The 15,704-nt window shown below is 44.7% G+C and overlaps 1 protein-coding gene across 1 annotated transcript; it reads left to right on the forward strand.

Annotated features, from left to right (window-relative positions):
• The first annotated feature begins 9,418 nt into the window (after positions 1-9,418).
• On the forward strand, positions 9,419-13,287 carry LOC120306964 (olfactory receptor 4S2-like). Its single transcript, XM_039341073.1, has 2 exons — positions 9,419-9,686; positions 10,810-13,287. The coding sequence occupies exon 2, from the start codon at positions 10,989-10,991 to the stop codon at positions 11,937-11,939; it is 951 nt and encodes a 316-aa protein (XP_039197007.1). The 5' UTR covers positions 9,419-9,686; positions 10,810-10,988; the 3' UTR covers positions 11,940-13,287.
• Positions 13,288-15,704: the final 2,417 nt, after the last annotated feature.

Here is a 15,704-nt window from a genome sequence, read left to right on the forward strand (position 1 = left end):
TCATAGTATAACAGAACTGGAAACATGAAGCTGGAGTAGATGGGTGTGAGGCAGAAGGTAGTCATAGGCATGAGTTCACTGGACCAGCCAGACATAGAAGGATCCAGATACACTAACAGCAGACATACTATCAAAATGCTTTGGAAACATGTTTGAATTGTTGCTAGACAAGGCTTTGGCATGACACTATTGGCCGTATTAATGAATAATCATCTGTGCTAACTAAGAGATCTTGCATTTACCCTCAAGGTATTTTAAGACAGGGGTTTTCAAACTTGGCCCTTTTATGACTTGTGGACTTCAACTCCCAGAATTCCTCAGCCAGGCATACTGGCTGATGAATTCTGGGAGTTGAAGTCCACCTGTCATAAAAGGGCCAAGTTTGAGGACCCCTGTTTTAAAATAATGAAAGCTGCCCTGGGGATGGGAGCTCAATCAAACATGTAATCATGATGTGGAAGGAAAGACTGCCTGAGTAGCTTATAGGCTCCATTGCTCCTTCTTCCCCATCCCTATTTGGTCTGCTTTCATCACCAGGACGATCCAACTGCCAATCAGTTTGCAACTGCCAATCAAAAAAAGCAACTTGAAGAGATGGAGGCAGGAGGCAAGATGGCTACCTGGATGCTGTGCTGCCACAGAACTTCTGAGGAAGAAGCTGAATAAATGGAGCCCAAGCCCAGGAAATGAAATAAAGAAGCAAAGTAAGACAGTTCTGAAGAGAAGAGGCAATGGGAAAGTAGGCAGCAGCTGAGAAAACTGGGGGGAGAGAGGGGTTTGTTTCCTACCCTTAGACTAGGGAAAGCGAAAAGTTCTTTGAGCTGTTTCCCTCAGATGGTGCAAAGATTGGGAAGAGGAGAAAACTCAAGAAGCCCAGCCAGGAACAAACAAGCAGAAAAGGCAAAGAAAAAGTCAAGGTTTTGGCAGAACATAAATAGAAGGCAGAAGCTTAAAAAAAAAGAAAAAAGATAAAGCAGATTGAATTCTAAGCTTTCCTTTTATAAAATAAATCTCTGCTGAAGAAAGCTACAAAACCCAACTGACTCCCAAGTTTCCAATGAGTCTGGGTCAGTCTGATTATTGGTTCAAAAGAAAAAAAAAATCAGGAATCAGAAACTATTGTTTTCAGTTTAGCCCAGAAATGGTAGACTCGTGGTGTCTACCATTGTATTAAATATAGTACTAAGAGTCCAGAAGTAAAAAGACACTGGCATATTATTGCCTCCCTCCTACTAGTGTATGTATCATCAAGGAGTGATGATCTGCTTATCTTTGGCCATGATAGTAGACAACCTTTGAATGATAGTGAGTACATTCAGCCCTTGACCTCTCTGGATCTCTCTCAGCAGGGTGGAAGTGCCAAGGTCCTTATTCCGGAACCTGAACTAAGTAGCCTTGTAGTTCTGGTCCAGGTGGTATTAACTCAATGAAAATGGTTTTAAACAAATATTTATTGTCCAGGAATTCTAAGCAAAGACTTACTATGCTGAAGATGCATCCAGCCTTTGCATATCTGTCCATTTTTCGTAGGTAAAAAAGCAATAATTCTCCATATCAGCTTAGCGTGGTTACAGATGCCATCCATGAGTGCACATGCTGGTCACACAAAGGGATTTTACAACCCTGACACATAACGGGAAGTCCTGCAATAACTTTTTAACTCCTCCCACTGTCTAGATAAGCTATAGGATTAACTAACAACTGAAACTACATTACCCAGAAGCCATCTCTTAAGGAAACAGCGTTTAACTCTTTAAATGCTACATGTTCTTACATACACTTCTCTCAATGATACAACATTAACCCTGTAAATGTGAAATAACACAGTTCTAGCTGGCTACAATCCAGTCCAGCACACTCCCTGCTTGGAAATATAAATTACCACTATTAACTAACTAGAATAAGCAAAAAACATAACATCAAAGCATGCAATTTTCATTACTAACTATTAACTAAAACAGGCAAAATATAACATCAAAACATGCATAACTGTAAGGTAAATACAAAACATGCATAACTATAACTGAGATAAACAAGGCATTACATCAGACAATGCAATTATGAGGTAAACATAATATACATAGTTTGAGGATCAATCTTCCAGTTCAGTCTTCTTCAGCAACAGGACCAGGTTGGTGGTTGGTCTGGTGTAAAGCCTCTTCACGAGAGTCTGTGAGTCGCGAACCCGACTCTTGTGGCTTCACGATCTGGACTTCAACTTGGCGAACTAGTCCATTGGAGCTGGGTAGGACCTTGTACACAAGTCCCATAGGCCAAGAGTTCTGATATGCATCCTTGACTCTCAGCAAGACAAAGTCTCCTTCTTCTAGGAGAAAGTGGAACCAAAGGATTTTCTGGAACAGAAGAAACTGGAACCAGAGGATTCTCAGAAATAGAAGAAACTGGAACCAAAGGATTCTCAGGAACAGAAGAAACTGGAACCAAAGGATTCTCAGGAACAGAAAAGCTGGAACCGAAGTGTTATGTCCCGAGCCTTGCAAACGGGCTCGGGGCGTTTGCAGGCAGTCCCAGGCAGGTGCAAAGCTGCCCGGGACCAGACAGGCTGTCGCCAGCGCCTGTGCGCATGCGCGGGTGCTGGCGCGGGAAAAGTAACACATTGACCCGGGAATTGCGTATATAAGAGGCTGGGAGGTTTTGGGCGTTGCTGAAGCCTTCACCTGTAAGCTGAACACAGAATAAAAGAAAACCTGAGAACTACAACTGCTTCTCGCGTCTGCTTTTCGCCAAGGACTCAACACTGGCGACGAGGATAGGATGCCTTACATCGCCTGGAAAGGAAGAGGTGTAAGCTTACCCAAGTGAGTCCTGAGCGGCGGAACGGCGTTGACTTGGCAGCTACCCGCCAATCCAGTGCGCATTCGGGGATAGGCTGGCTGATAGACCCGTCTCCTGAAAATGGCAAAAGTCGGAAGGCTTTCGGAATTCGACGTCTCACATTCAGAGCGGTGGGAGTCCTATGTAGCCAGGGTGGAAAATTACCTCAAGGTAAACCAAGTGAGGGAAGAGAGCTTGAAGGCTGCCACCCTGCTTTGTGTCTGCAGTCAAGACGCCTTCGAAATCGCAGAGAACCTTGCAGCACCTGTCCCATTAGAGTCTGTCAGCTACGCAGATCTAAAGAAGCTATTGAAGGAGCACTTCCAGCCCAAGATGTCCGTCATCGCATGGCGCCACACCTTCGAGCAGAGGGATCAACGATCCGGAGAGTCGGCCAAAGAATACATCGCCGCATTGAGGAAGGCCGCCAAGCACTGCGAGTTCAAGGACCTCGAAGAACGACTGAGGGACCGATTCGTGTGCGGCTTAAGGCATCGAGATCTACAACAGAGGCTTTTCGCCAAAGAAGACTTGTCCTTCCAAGATGCCTTAAGAGAGGTCACCGCAGAAGAAGCAGCAGGCGGCGCCGTCAAAAACATGCGGCCGATCAGGAACAGTCCAGATGTTGCATCCGTGCACCAAGAGGACGTCCAAGGGAACTCCGAGGAGGATCCGGACGAGGAAGTCGACCGTCTCCACCCCACGAAGGAAGGGAATCAGAAAGGAAGCTCTGCAGCTCCCCTCAAGTGCATCGGCTGTGGAGGTCGCCACAGGAGAACCGACTGCAAGTTCCGCTCCGCTATCTGCCGGGTGTGCGGGAAACAAGGACATATTGCAGCTGTGTGTCTGGGCTGACGAAAGGTACAACCTCAGGAAGAACTGCACCTGAAAGGTACCAGGGTCCCCAGCCAGAATAGGGTAGGTTTTTGTGCTTCGCGAAGAAGCATCTTCAGGACAGGCACACAAAAGCCCATCAAGAAAAAGCTGTCACTCAAGGTGAAGCTACAAGGGGTTCCATTAACTATGGAACTAGACATGGGGTCTGCCCTTTCAATCATATCCTTACATACATTTAGGAAGATTTGTTCCGGCAGTGGAACTCAGGCTAAATTAAGGCCTTCTGACATTGTGTTAACAGACTTTCAAAATTCGAGAGTGTGTGTTAAGGGGGAGGCCACCCTTAACGTACAGTATAAGAATTTTGAAGGTCCACTAGACATATTAGTAGTAGGGGGTGAACGAACGAGTCTCATAGGACTCGATTGGTTTGAAGCCTTGGGGATACACGTCACGGGGCTCAACAGCTTACAAACACTCGACCTACAGGAAGTCTGCAAAGAATTTGCAGATGTCTTCAGCCCCCAGCTGGGCACATTCAAGGGACCTCCTGTGTCCTTAAAACTAGACCCCACTGTCACGCCCATTAGAATTAAAGCAAGAAGGGTCCCTTTTGCTTTAAAGAGTAAAATTGACACTGAGTTAGACAAACTGATCCAACAGGGAATCCTAGAACCTGTTGATTCCAGCCCTTGGGAGACCCCCATTGTCACGCCTCTAAAGGCAAATGGGGACATTCGCATTTGTGCTGACTACAAATGCACTCTTAATAAGGCATTGCAGCAACATGCCTATCCTGTTCCTGTGGTCAGTCATATTCTGGCCTCCCTCAAGGGGGGGCGCGTTTTTGCAAAGCTTGACCTAGCTCAAGCGTATCAACAGCTGCCTGTTGATGATGCTGCTGCTATAGCTCAGACTATTGTGACCCACAGGGGAGCCTTTAAGGTAAAAAGGCTACAGTTTGGAGTGAATGTCGCTCCTGGGATTTTCCAAAGCGTAATGGAAAACACACTACGGGGCATACCGGGGGTTTGCCCCTACTTTGATGATGTCTTAATTGCAGGAGACTCCACACACATTCTAGCTGAAAGGCTAAGGGCTGTTCTGTTAAGGTTCAGGAAAACAGGCCTCAAGCTCAAAAAAGACAAATGCAAAATTGGGGTGCCTTCTACTGAATTTCTGGGATTCAAAATTGATGCTGCTGGGATTCACCCTGCTGAATCCAAACTAACTGCCATTTTAGAAGCACCTAGGCCAAAGTCTAAGGCCGAACTTCAGGCCTTTCTGGGCCTCCTGAATTTCTACAATTCCTTTCTTCCACATAAAGCTAGTGTAGCTGAGCCTCTTCACAGGCTATTAGACAAACAAGCAGTGTGGCAATGGTCACAAACACATGAGGCTAGTTTCAATGAGGTCAAGGCTTTACTCACTTCTAACAGTGTACTTGCACACTTCAATGAGTCCCTTCCTGTGTGCATCGCTTGTGATGCTTCCCCTTACGGGGTAGGAGCCGTCCTGAGCCACCTCAGGTCTGATGGAACTCAGGTTCCTGTTGCATATTACTCCAGAACACTGTCTTCTGCTGAGCGCAACTACGCTCAGATAGACAGGGAGGCTCTGGCTGTTGTTGCTGGAATTAAAAAATTCCATGATTTCTTGTATGGCAGGCATTTCACGGTCTTCACTGACCATAAGCCTCTGCTGGGACTGTTTACCACACGTAAACAAACTCCCCAAATCATTTCCCCTAGAATGCTTAGGTGGTCTATTTTTCTGTCTGCATATGATTTTTCATTACTCCACAAGCCTGGGAAAGAAATGGGCCATGCTGATGGCCTCAGTAGATTGCCCCTGCCAGTAGTAGAAGCTGACCCTGCGCCAGCTGTCAACATTCTATCCATCCAAGCCTTGCCCGAGTCCCCTCTGAATGCCAGGGATGTCGCCGCTGAAACAGGCACAGATCACACACTTTCACGTGTCCTTTCTTGGGTTTTGTCTGGATGGCCTGAGCACTGCCCTAGTCCTGAGTTTCAGAGTTTCTGGTCCAAAAGGAACGAGTTGTCCACTTCTCAGGGTTGTCTGCTTTGGGGAAACAGAGTTGTCATTCCCACCTCAATGAGGACTAGGATCTTAGAGTCCCTCCACGAGGGTCATCCTGGCATTGTTCGCATGAAGGCCCTTGCGCGCAGCCACTTGTGGTGGCCTGGTTTAGATAAGGACATTGAGGCTAAGGTGCATGCATGCCACCTGTGCCAGCGCTCTCGCCCAGAGATGCCCCAAGCTCCTGTGCATAGATGGGAGGATACACAGTCCCCATGGTCTAGGGTGCACATTGACTACGCTGGGCCCTTTCAGGGCCAGTTCTTCTTGGTCCTCGTTGACAGTCATTCAAAATGGCTTGAGGTTGTACCTGTCTCATCCACCACCACTGCAAAGACTATTCAGGTACTGAGGGGGATTTTTGCTACACACGGGCTTCCAGATGTCATTGTGTCTGACAACGGCCCTCAATTTACTTCCTCCAAATTCCAAGCTTTCTTACAGGCTAACATGATTCGTCATGCCACGTCTGCACCCTTCCACCCGTCCACCAACGGTATGGCTGAACGCATGGTCCGCATCACAAAGGACGCCTTGAAAAGACTCACCTATGGGGACTGGCATCACAGGTTGGCTGACTTTCTCCTTTCTTACCGCACCACACCGTCCACTTCTACAGGGAGAAGCCCAGCTGAACTTCGCTGGGGGCGTAAACTTACTACAAAACTTGACCGGTTGCATCCGGACAGACTGCCTTCATCTACCTCACATCCTCGGGCACCTAGACAATTACTTGTGGGTGCCCCGGTTTGGACTCGCAATTACAGGCCTGGTCATACATGGGTCCCCGCTTCTATTTCCAGGGTCACAGGTCCTCTATCCTACGAGGTAGCCCTGGACAACGGTCGTGTCCTGCGTCGGCACATCGACCAACTCCGCCCTAGGCGGGATCTTCCAGATGAGACCCCTGGGTCTTTTCCAGGGGGGAGGGGGACCCTTTAGAGCAAAGGGAGGGGCACGAGCTGCTGCCCACCTCCAATGATGGAGCCACAAACGGCCCATTCCAAGATTCCGCGAGTGCCCCAAACAGGAATTCTAAGAGCCTATCCAACTACCAGGCATTCACGCCTACTCCAGCCAGGGAGTCACCCCGGGGGTACAATCACTATTCACCTGCACAGCACAGTACTCCAGTCAGGGAGGATACCCGGGAGCATCCCAATAAATCATACCCCGCAAGAGAGCTGGCACATAATCCCCAGAGTTGGCCTGACCTTACCCCAAGTCCTACAGGGGGTCAAACATACAGGGAGGGGGTCGAGGAACCAAGTCCCGACCGCAACACCTCTAGCCCAAATCAGGGAGTAACTGAGTTTTGGGAAGGTACAGAAACCCACACGAGCCTGGACACAGAACGGGGTTTGGAGAATGGACAGCCTCCTGACAGGTCTTGGACGGACCTAGGAGGTTCTACAGAGACGCCCAGCAGTGGCTATCACTTCAAGGGGCCCGAGGGCCTACAGCTAGGCAGGTCAACCAGGTCACAAAGTGACAGAAGCCCTGGCCTGACGAGCCCGGTGGGCGAGCAAGCAGGCCAGGCATTGGGGCACAGTCCTTGGAAGGCACCAAGGCATGATAAGGAGAACAGGCTCACGTCTCCCCTCAGTCAGGGAACACCTGTCAGAAACCCAGAGCTGAGAAGGTCACAGAGAGCAAGGAAATCTCCTAAATACTTAGAGGATTACATAACATTGCTGGCCAAACAAAAGCCAGTAAACAGTAGAAGCACTGGGGAGTAGAACATTGCATCAAGAAATAATTGTATGTTGGTAGTAGTCTTAGCCCGGGGGAAAGGGGTATTATGTCCCGAGCCTTGCAAACGGGCTCGGGGCGTTTGCAGGCAGTCCCGGGCAGGTGCAAGCTGCCCGGGACCAGACAGGCTGTCGCCAGCGCCTGTGCACATGCGCGGGTACTGGCGCGGGAAAAGTAACACATTGATCCGGGAATTGCCTATATAAGAGGCTGGGAGGTTTTGGGCATTGCTGAAGCCTTCACCTGTAAGCTGAACACAGAATAAAAGAAAACCTGAGAACTACAACTGCTTCTCGCGTCTGCTTTTTGCCAAGGACTCAACACGAAGGATGAGCATTGGTGATGGCTGCTACTTCTGCCATGAGGGTAGCCATGTGTCAGCATGGGTGTCTTTGTCAACATAAAGTCCATGATTTTGTGGGATAAGCCAATCATGTGCTCCCTCGCTCCTCCCATGTGGGATGCATGGGGAGGATTGAATGCCCATGCACAATTCTGGGCCTTTAGGTATTTGTCAATTATTGGGTCATGACAAATGCCTTCAATAGTCTGTAAATCCTTGCAGGCTCCTACAAAGCTAGTTCCTTGAATGCTAAGACAAGTAAATAGAACAATTACTGCTATGCCCAATACACAGTGTCTCCATTTGGAGGAGCGTTTGAAGCGGGCTGGTTCTAGGCAATGGCTAGAAGGCAGTTTCTCTGTCTCTTTGCCCATTGTGGACAAGCAGATGGTCTGGACGGTCCTTTCCTCATCCTGTCTGCGACATTTATTGGATGCCTGAGGTTGAATGTTGTCATCTTGATCTGGGGCTAGAAGCGCATAGTGTTCTGGTCCCTATGGCATCAGGCTGTCTGGACAAGTCAAGAACTCAGGACCTTTTAGCCAGATCAATTCTGCCAACTGTGATGCAGGAATGGACCGCTCAACTTGGTCCACAGGGTTCTGATCTGTTGGCACATGTTGCCATTGTTCAGAGCTTGCAGATCTTTTAATCTGTTCTACTCTATTGCTTACATAGACTTAGAAGTGTCTGCTTTGGTTGTAGATGTAGCTTGACACCACCTTGCTGTCTGTGTAGAAGGCCTATCGTTTTCATTGTCAAGTTGGTGAGTTTTATAGCCAATAGGTACCACAGTGTAGATTGTCTTGTGACTCTGTAAGATTAAAAATTGTGGGAGTAGAGTTTTAGATAATGTGACAGTTGATTCCTGGGATTACCCCCAACAAATTCCAGTATTCCTCCACCTTTTGCTCCATCTCATTTAACTACTTTATGTGTTTCTTCCCAGGTACATATTTTTACACATTTCCATTAACACTTGTATAGACCAGGTTTTTACATTTTAGTCAGAAGATGCATTAGAGCCAGTTTTCTATGGGGTCAATTCCACAACATGCAGCAATGTTTAAAGACATATTGTTATGAGGACAAAAGTACTGCCACAAATGTTGGCCATGATAGTTCAGACACAATTTTGCCTATGTAAAATTGGATAATTATCTCATCCACATAGTGCTTGGCTTTTAATTCTTAGGTTAGCAGCATGATTTAATATCTAAAAGTCATTATTTCTCAATAAAGATTAAGCCTTTCCCAATTTTGGTACTCTTTAGATAATGATGGACATTATGGTCTTACATATACTGTATATCTGGAGGTTGAAGAAGACTGCTATAAGACTTCACTTCAAATGGATGCTAATTAACTACTGCAAAATAAATTTGAATGAGTTGTATGTTTAAAAAGTTCATAGTTGAGCATTTATTTTCTATTGGGAAAGACTGAATTACTTCTGGGAGATTGTTAACTGGATCAGTGATGTAATGCCAGAACCCATTTAAACATTTCATTTCATAGTTCTTAATAAGGCAAGAGAAATAACCTGTAAAACAGCTCTTTACGGTGGAGAGAGAGAAAGAGGATATACCTTTGGTTTCAATTGGGGTTTTCTTATACAGTGAGCAGCTGAAGAAAGGATACAGTGGCTGACAGAATTGGGAATGATGTAGATAGGCAGAATTGCAAAGTGTTCAAAACCCTATTTATTGAAGAGCTTCATGGAAACTCTTCTGGTTGCTCAAGAGAGAGAGAATAAGGGTGAGGGTATCTTTGGTAGAGCTGGAAGATCCTGTAGACTAGAGATACCTCAACCAATCAGGTAATAATGGAGATTATTTGTATCTTTTTTAATATGCTCCACTCAAATTATGCTGTTAGCTACTTTTCGATGCTTTGAAAACACACTGGTTTTATATAACATTTTTATAGTTTTCGATATTCTTATACCATCTTTATGCTGTTTGTGTTCCTATCTGAGTTCTGTTTCCTTAACTGATTAAACAATAATTGGAGTTTGATTTTATAATAGTAGAACAAGTTCATTTAAGTTGGAGCCTAACTGCATGTATGCCAACATTTAAACTTCCACTGCCTTACAAAGACATAGGATTGTATTTGTAGAAAGCCAGATGATTGTTAGCTAGTAATAACTTTAACGGCATTTAATGCTTGTCTAAATGTTTACATCCTAGTCACAGTATGCCTTACTGCTTCATTTAAGCCAGTGGGCACCAAACTGCAGTCTTAATTATTCAGACTTAGTCCAGTTGGAAAGAACAAAAAAGGCAGCAAGAGATGGCATTCCAATATTCAAGAACCTTTCTATTTAGCATACCGTATATTACAACTCAATTCTCTGCAATAGAGGCTGAAAAACCTGTGTATAACAAGGGACAACAGGACTGAAAAAATTATTCTTGTCATGGTTCTTTCTTACGGCTAGATGACTGAATCAGGCGATTGACTACGATTTACATTTGATTTCAATAGAACTAAACAACACCAATGGCTATAAAATCAGTAGCTGATTTTGGAGCATCTATGAAATGTGAAGATTTTGACAGGGTTGTTTGTATGACTGAATGAAACCATGATTGGTTAACATGATGTTTGAATAAACATTGAAAAAAAGCATATGCCTTTACAAATTTCTGATTTGACTTTACAAGTCATATTGTATATAGGTTGCAAACTTTTTTTCAAGAAACATTTCTCCAATGTCCTATGATATTGCTGTGCTTCATACTTAGTCCAGTTGGAAAGAACAAAAAGGGCAGCAAGAGATGGCATTCCAATATTTTGTGAATGTGCTGCCATATTTAACATGTTATTTTATTAATGTGTGATTCCAGCATGGATAAAATACTTCCTAAAGTGACTTCCCTGATTTGCTGAATACATATTAAATTTCTGACAACTTTTTTATCTTCATTAAATTTTAGAGTAAACATTCCATGCATGTGAAAGAATCAGGAGTTGAGAACGTCCAATTCAAGAATTTTTTCAATCTACAATGGTGGGTATACATTTTTGTAAAAAACCACAAAAACCCTAAACCTTTAATCGACAGTGTTCCTAATTTTAAATCATATGCCATAATGCGTTATCCAGCTTTGAGAATATGGAAAAGCAAAATAATGTATCTGAATTCATCTTGCTGGGGCTTACTCAGGATCAAGAGTTACAGAAAGTCTGCTTTGGAATCTTTTTGATCTTCTACATGGCAATTCTGCTAGGGAATCTATTGATCATAATTACAATCAAGAGCAGTCGCCACCTGATTTCTCCAATGTATTTCTTTCTCAGTTACCTTTCCTTCATAGATATCTGTTACTCCTCTGTCACTGCTCCAAAACTGATAGCGGACTTCCTGGTGAAGAAGAAAACCATCTCTTTTGTTGGTTGCATAGCACAGCTTTTTTGCGGTCACTTTTTTGGTTGTACTGAAATTTTTCTCCTCACACTGATGGCATATGACCGATACATCGCAATCTCCAAGCCTCTCCATTATACCACTATTATGAACAAGAGGGTGTGCAGTTGGATGGTGTTTATATCATGGTTGGGTGGGTTTGTACACTCAATGGTACAGACGGTCCTTATTACACATCTACCCTTCTGTGGGCCTAATGAAATCGACCACTATTTTTGTGATGTTCACCCTTTATTGAAATTAGCCTGTGCTGATACCTACATTATTGGACTTATTGTCATTGCCAACACTGGCATGATTTCCCTCAGTTGTTTTCTTGTGCTGATTGTTTCTTACATTGTTATCCTACTCACAATCAGAACTCGTTCTTCAGAAGGCCGTCTCAAGGCTCTTTCCACCTGTAGCTCTCACATCACAGTTGTGATTCTGTTTTTGGGCCCCTGCATCTTTCTTTACATGAGGCCCTCAACCACATTCTCAGAGGACAAAAGTGTGGCTGTTTTCTATACTATTATAACTCCCATGCTCAATCCATTAATTTACACCTTGAGAAATGAGGAAGTAAAGAATGCCATGAGAACATTGTGGAGCAAAAATATAATTTTGGCTAGGAAATTAAAAGTGGATTCAAAAATGTAACCTTGGTTTAATCACATGTCATATCAATGGTGGAGAAAAATGTATTAGTATCAGAACTGGGCCTGTTGGAAAAGAGACTTTTCTATCTTAAGGTTTCAATAAAATGCATCTTTTCCTCTTGAAATAATAAGTGAAACTTCTAATTAGGATGCCTTAAATTTTAATGCAATGTATAAAGGATATCTTCCATTAAGATTCACAGCTAGGAAAAGGTTTTATTTCTTATCCTGATAAGCAGTGAAAATTGTATATTAAATTGCTGAGATTTAATGTTTAGTTAAAAATAAATGTTGTCACAGCCTCATCTTGCTATAATCTGTGGTCAGCACAGAGAGAAAATGTTTCACTTTCTTTTATAAAGCTCATATAATGTTGTTATCTCTGTTTCTGGAAAACTAATTTATTCTTCCCCAGCTGTGATAGTTCTATTTTTGATAGTCCAAGGAGCACTAGTTTTGTGTGTTAACTACCTGAGAGGTACCAAGAAGCTGTATAAATCTTAACTCTGTTTAGTTACATTTGAATGCAATTGCTGTTTAGAATCACTTGCAATCTGATAAAATCCATGCAGAAAATTAATTTTAAAAACAGACAGTTTGCCGGCCTTGCAGGAAATTTTTGAAGGTTATATCTGAATCCTGTTGCCAGTATCTCTGTAGACTGTGGATTAAGCTTCAAAAGGAACAGTAAGAATGGCTACATTTTGCTTTTTAATTTCTGGATATTTTCACTTTGCAATAATAAATAATGGAAAATAGGTCCCTGTGTTTGGGTAAGTTGGAGCATTCAAAAGATTTATTTATTTTTTTAAAAAGATGATTTCATTGTATGAATTTACAGCGGAGAGGGAGTGTACATATCATACGATATCAAAATGCAAATGCATCATTTTGGCATTTGGTAATGACATCATTGGTTGCATGCTGTTATTTTTGTGTCATTGGGATTTATTATGAATGCTGGTACTTATCATCCATACTGTTTTGGGGGCTTTGTTTGGCTCTGTTGACCTTCAGATTTCAGATTTAATACAAAAGCAAGAATACAGTTAAGAGAAACTCAGAAAAATGTTGTAATACGGTAAATGAAGAGGTTTATTGAGCGCTGATGGGATATGCCAAAGCTTGACATATGAAAAGAGAAATCCAGAAATCCCACTAATCATGTCTGGTTAATGTGTGTGAATAGGTCCAGGACTGAAAACTTTGCCAGTGGTAAATATTTGTACAATGCCAATGAAGTCTAGCCTGAACATCTTCAGTCAGCTCTCTTTCTGTTTATCTCATCAGTATTGTAATCATCCCAACATCATTTTAACTCTCTAATAACAAAATCCATTTTGAATTTATTAAATTGTCTTGGATGTTTTATTTTGCCTTTCCACTAAGAAGATCACAGTTTCATAGGTTTGGTCGCTCAAGTAGGCAGGAAGAAATGATGTTGTCCCCAGCCTGCTCCCAGGCTGCTGGAAATTTGACTTCCCACTAAATGTTCTCATTCTGAATCAAATATTTTTGGTGCAAACAGGACACTCCATTACCTTAACTTTGCAGATTGCCTGTCTGTACTCTGAGGGTAACTCTCAGTCTCGGCTTCCTGCTTTTGACCACCATTTTATGATGAGTTGCTGAGCTGCCTCCCATGAAATACTGGACAGAAAAGAATTTTTGAAGAGAGCATTTCATATAGGTTATGCACAGGTGTCAAGCAATTTGCAGTGCAATGCAAAAAAGTACAACTTTCTAATTGTCTGAGAGGGCTCCTTGTTTATTGCTGACACTATCATGCACCCATGAAACCTCTGAAGATAATTTCTGCACACATCACTGTTATGTCCCGAGCCTTGCAAACAGCTCGGGCGTTTGCAGGCAGTCCCGGGCAGGTGCAAAGCTGCCCGGGACCAGACAGGCTGTCGCCAGCGCCGTGCGCATGCGCGGGTGCTGGCGCGGGAAAAGTAACACATTTACCCGGGAGTTGCCTATATAAGAGGCTGCGGGGCGTTTGGGCGAGGCTGAAGCCATCTTCCTGTAAGCTGAACGCTGAATAAAAGAAACTGAGAACTCCAGCTGCTTCTCGTGTCTGTTTTCCCGCCACGGACTCAACACTGGCGACGAAGGTGGGATGCCTTGCACTACCTGGAAAGGAAGAAGTGTAAGCTTACCCAAGGAGTCCTGAGCGGCGGAAGAGGAACGGCATCGACTCGGCAGCTGCCCGCCAATCCGGTGCGCATTCGGGGGTAGGCTGGCTGATAGACCCGTCTCCTGAAGATCCGAAGATGGCGAAAATCGGAAGGCTTTCGGAATTCGACGTCTCACATCCAGAGCGGTGGGAGTCCTACGTATCCAGAATGGAGAACTACTTCAAGGCAAACCAAGTGACGGAAGATAGCTTGAAGGCTGCCACCCTGCTTTGCGTTTGCGGCCAAGACGCCTTCGAAATTGCAGAAAACCTTGCAGCACCTGTCCCAGTAGAGTCTGTAAGCTACGCAGACCTGAAGAAGCTGCTGAAGGAGCACTTCAACCCCAAGGTGTCCGTTATCTCATGGCGCCACATCTTCGAACAGAGGGATCAACGGTCCGGTGAGTCAGCCAAGGAATACATCGCCGCGTTACGGAAGGCCGCCAAGCCCTGCGAGTTCAAGGACCTCGAGGAACGACTGAGGGACCGATTAGTGTGCGGGTTAAGGCATCGAGAGCTACAACAGAGACTTTTCGCTAAGGAAGAATTATCCTTCCAAGACGCCTTAAGGGAAGTCACCGCAGAAGAAGCAGCAAGCGGCGCCGTCAAGAACATGCGGCCGATCAGAAGCAGTGCAGAGGGTGCGTCCGTGCACCAGGAAGACGTCCAACGAAACTCCGAGGAGGATCCAGACGAGGAAGTCGACCGTCTACACCCCGCGAAGGAAGGAAACCAGAAGGGAAGCTCTTCGGCTCCGCTCAAGTGCATCGGCTGTGGAGGTCGCCACAGAAGAACCGACTGCAAGTTCCGCTCCGCTACCTGCCGGGCATGCGGCAAACTAGGGCACATTGCAGCTGTGTGTCTGGGCCGATGAAAGGCACAACCCCAAGAAGAACGCCTGAAGGGTACCAGACTCCCCAGCCAGAATAGGGTAGGTTTTTGCGCTTCGCGAAGAAGCATCTGTAGGACAGGAACACACAAGCCCATGAAGAAAAAGCTGTCACTCAACGTGAAGCTACAAGGGGTTCCATTATCTATGGAACTAGACACAGGGTCTGCCCTTTACCATCATTTCATTGCATACATTTAGGAAGATTTGTTCCAGTAGTGGGACTAAGGCCAAGTTAAGGCCTTCTGATATTGTATTAACAGATTTTCAGAACTCAAGAGTGTGTGTTAAGGGGGAGGCCACCCTTAACGTGCAATACAAGAGTTTTGAAGGTCCACTAGACTTATTAGTAGTAGGGGGTGAACGAACGAGTCTCATAGGACTCGATTGGTTTGAGGCCCTGGGGATACACGTCACAGGACTCAATAGCTTACAAACACTCGACCTACAGGAAGTCTGCACAGAATTTGCAGATGTTTTCAGCCCCCAGCTGGGCACATTCAAAGGACCACCTGTGTCCTTAAAGCTAGACCCCACTGTCACTCCCATTAGGATTAAAGCAAGAAGGGTCCCTTTTGCTTTAAAAAGTAAGATTGACACTGAACTAGACAAACTAATCCAACAGGGAATCCTAGAACCTGTTGATTCCAGCCCGTGGGAGACCCCCATTGTCACGCCTCTAAAGGCAAATGGGGACA

This window comes from Crotalus tigris, unplaced genomic scaffold (assembly GCF_016545835.1).
Source record: "Crotalus tigris isolate CLP2741 ecotype Arizona unplaced genomic scaffold, ASM1654583v1 scf7180000017764.6130737, whole genome shotgun sequence".
NCBI lineage: Eukaryota > Metazoa > Chordata > Lepidosauria > Squamata > Viperidae > Crotalus > Crotalus tigris.

Coding starts and splice junctions, on each gene's coding strand:
- LOC120306964 (XM_039341073.1), top strand. CDS start 10,989: ATGGAAAAGCAAAATAATGTATCTGAATTCATCTTGCTGGGGCTTACT.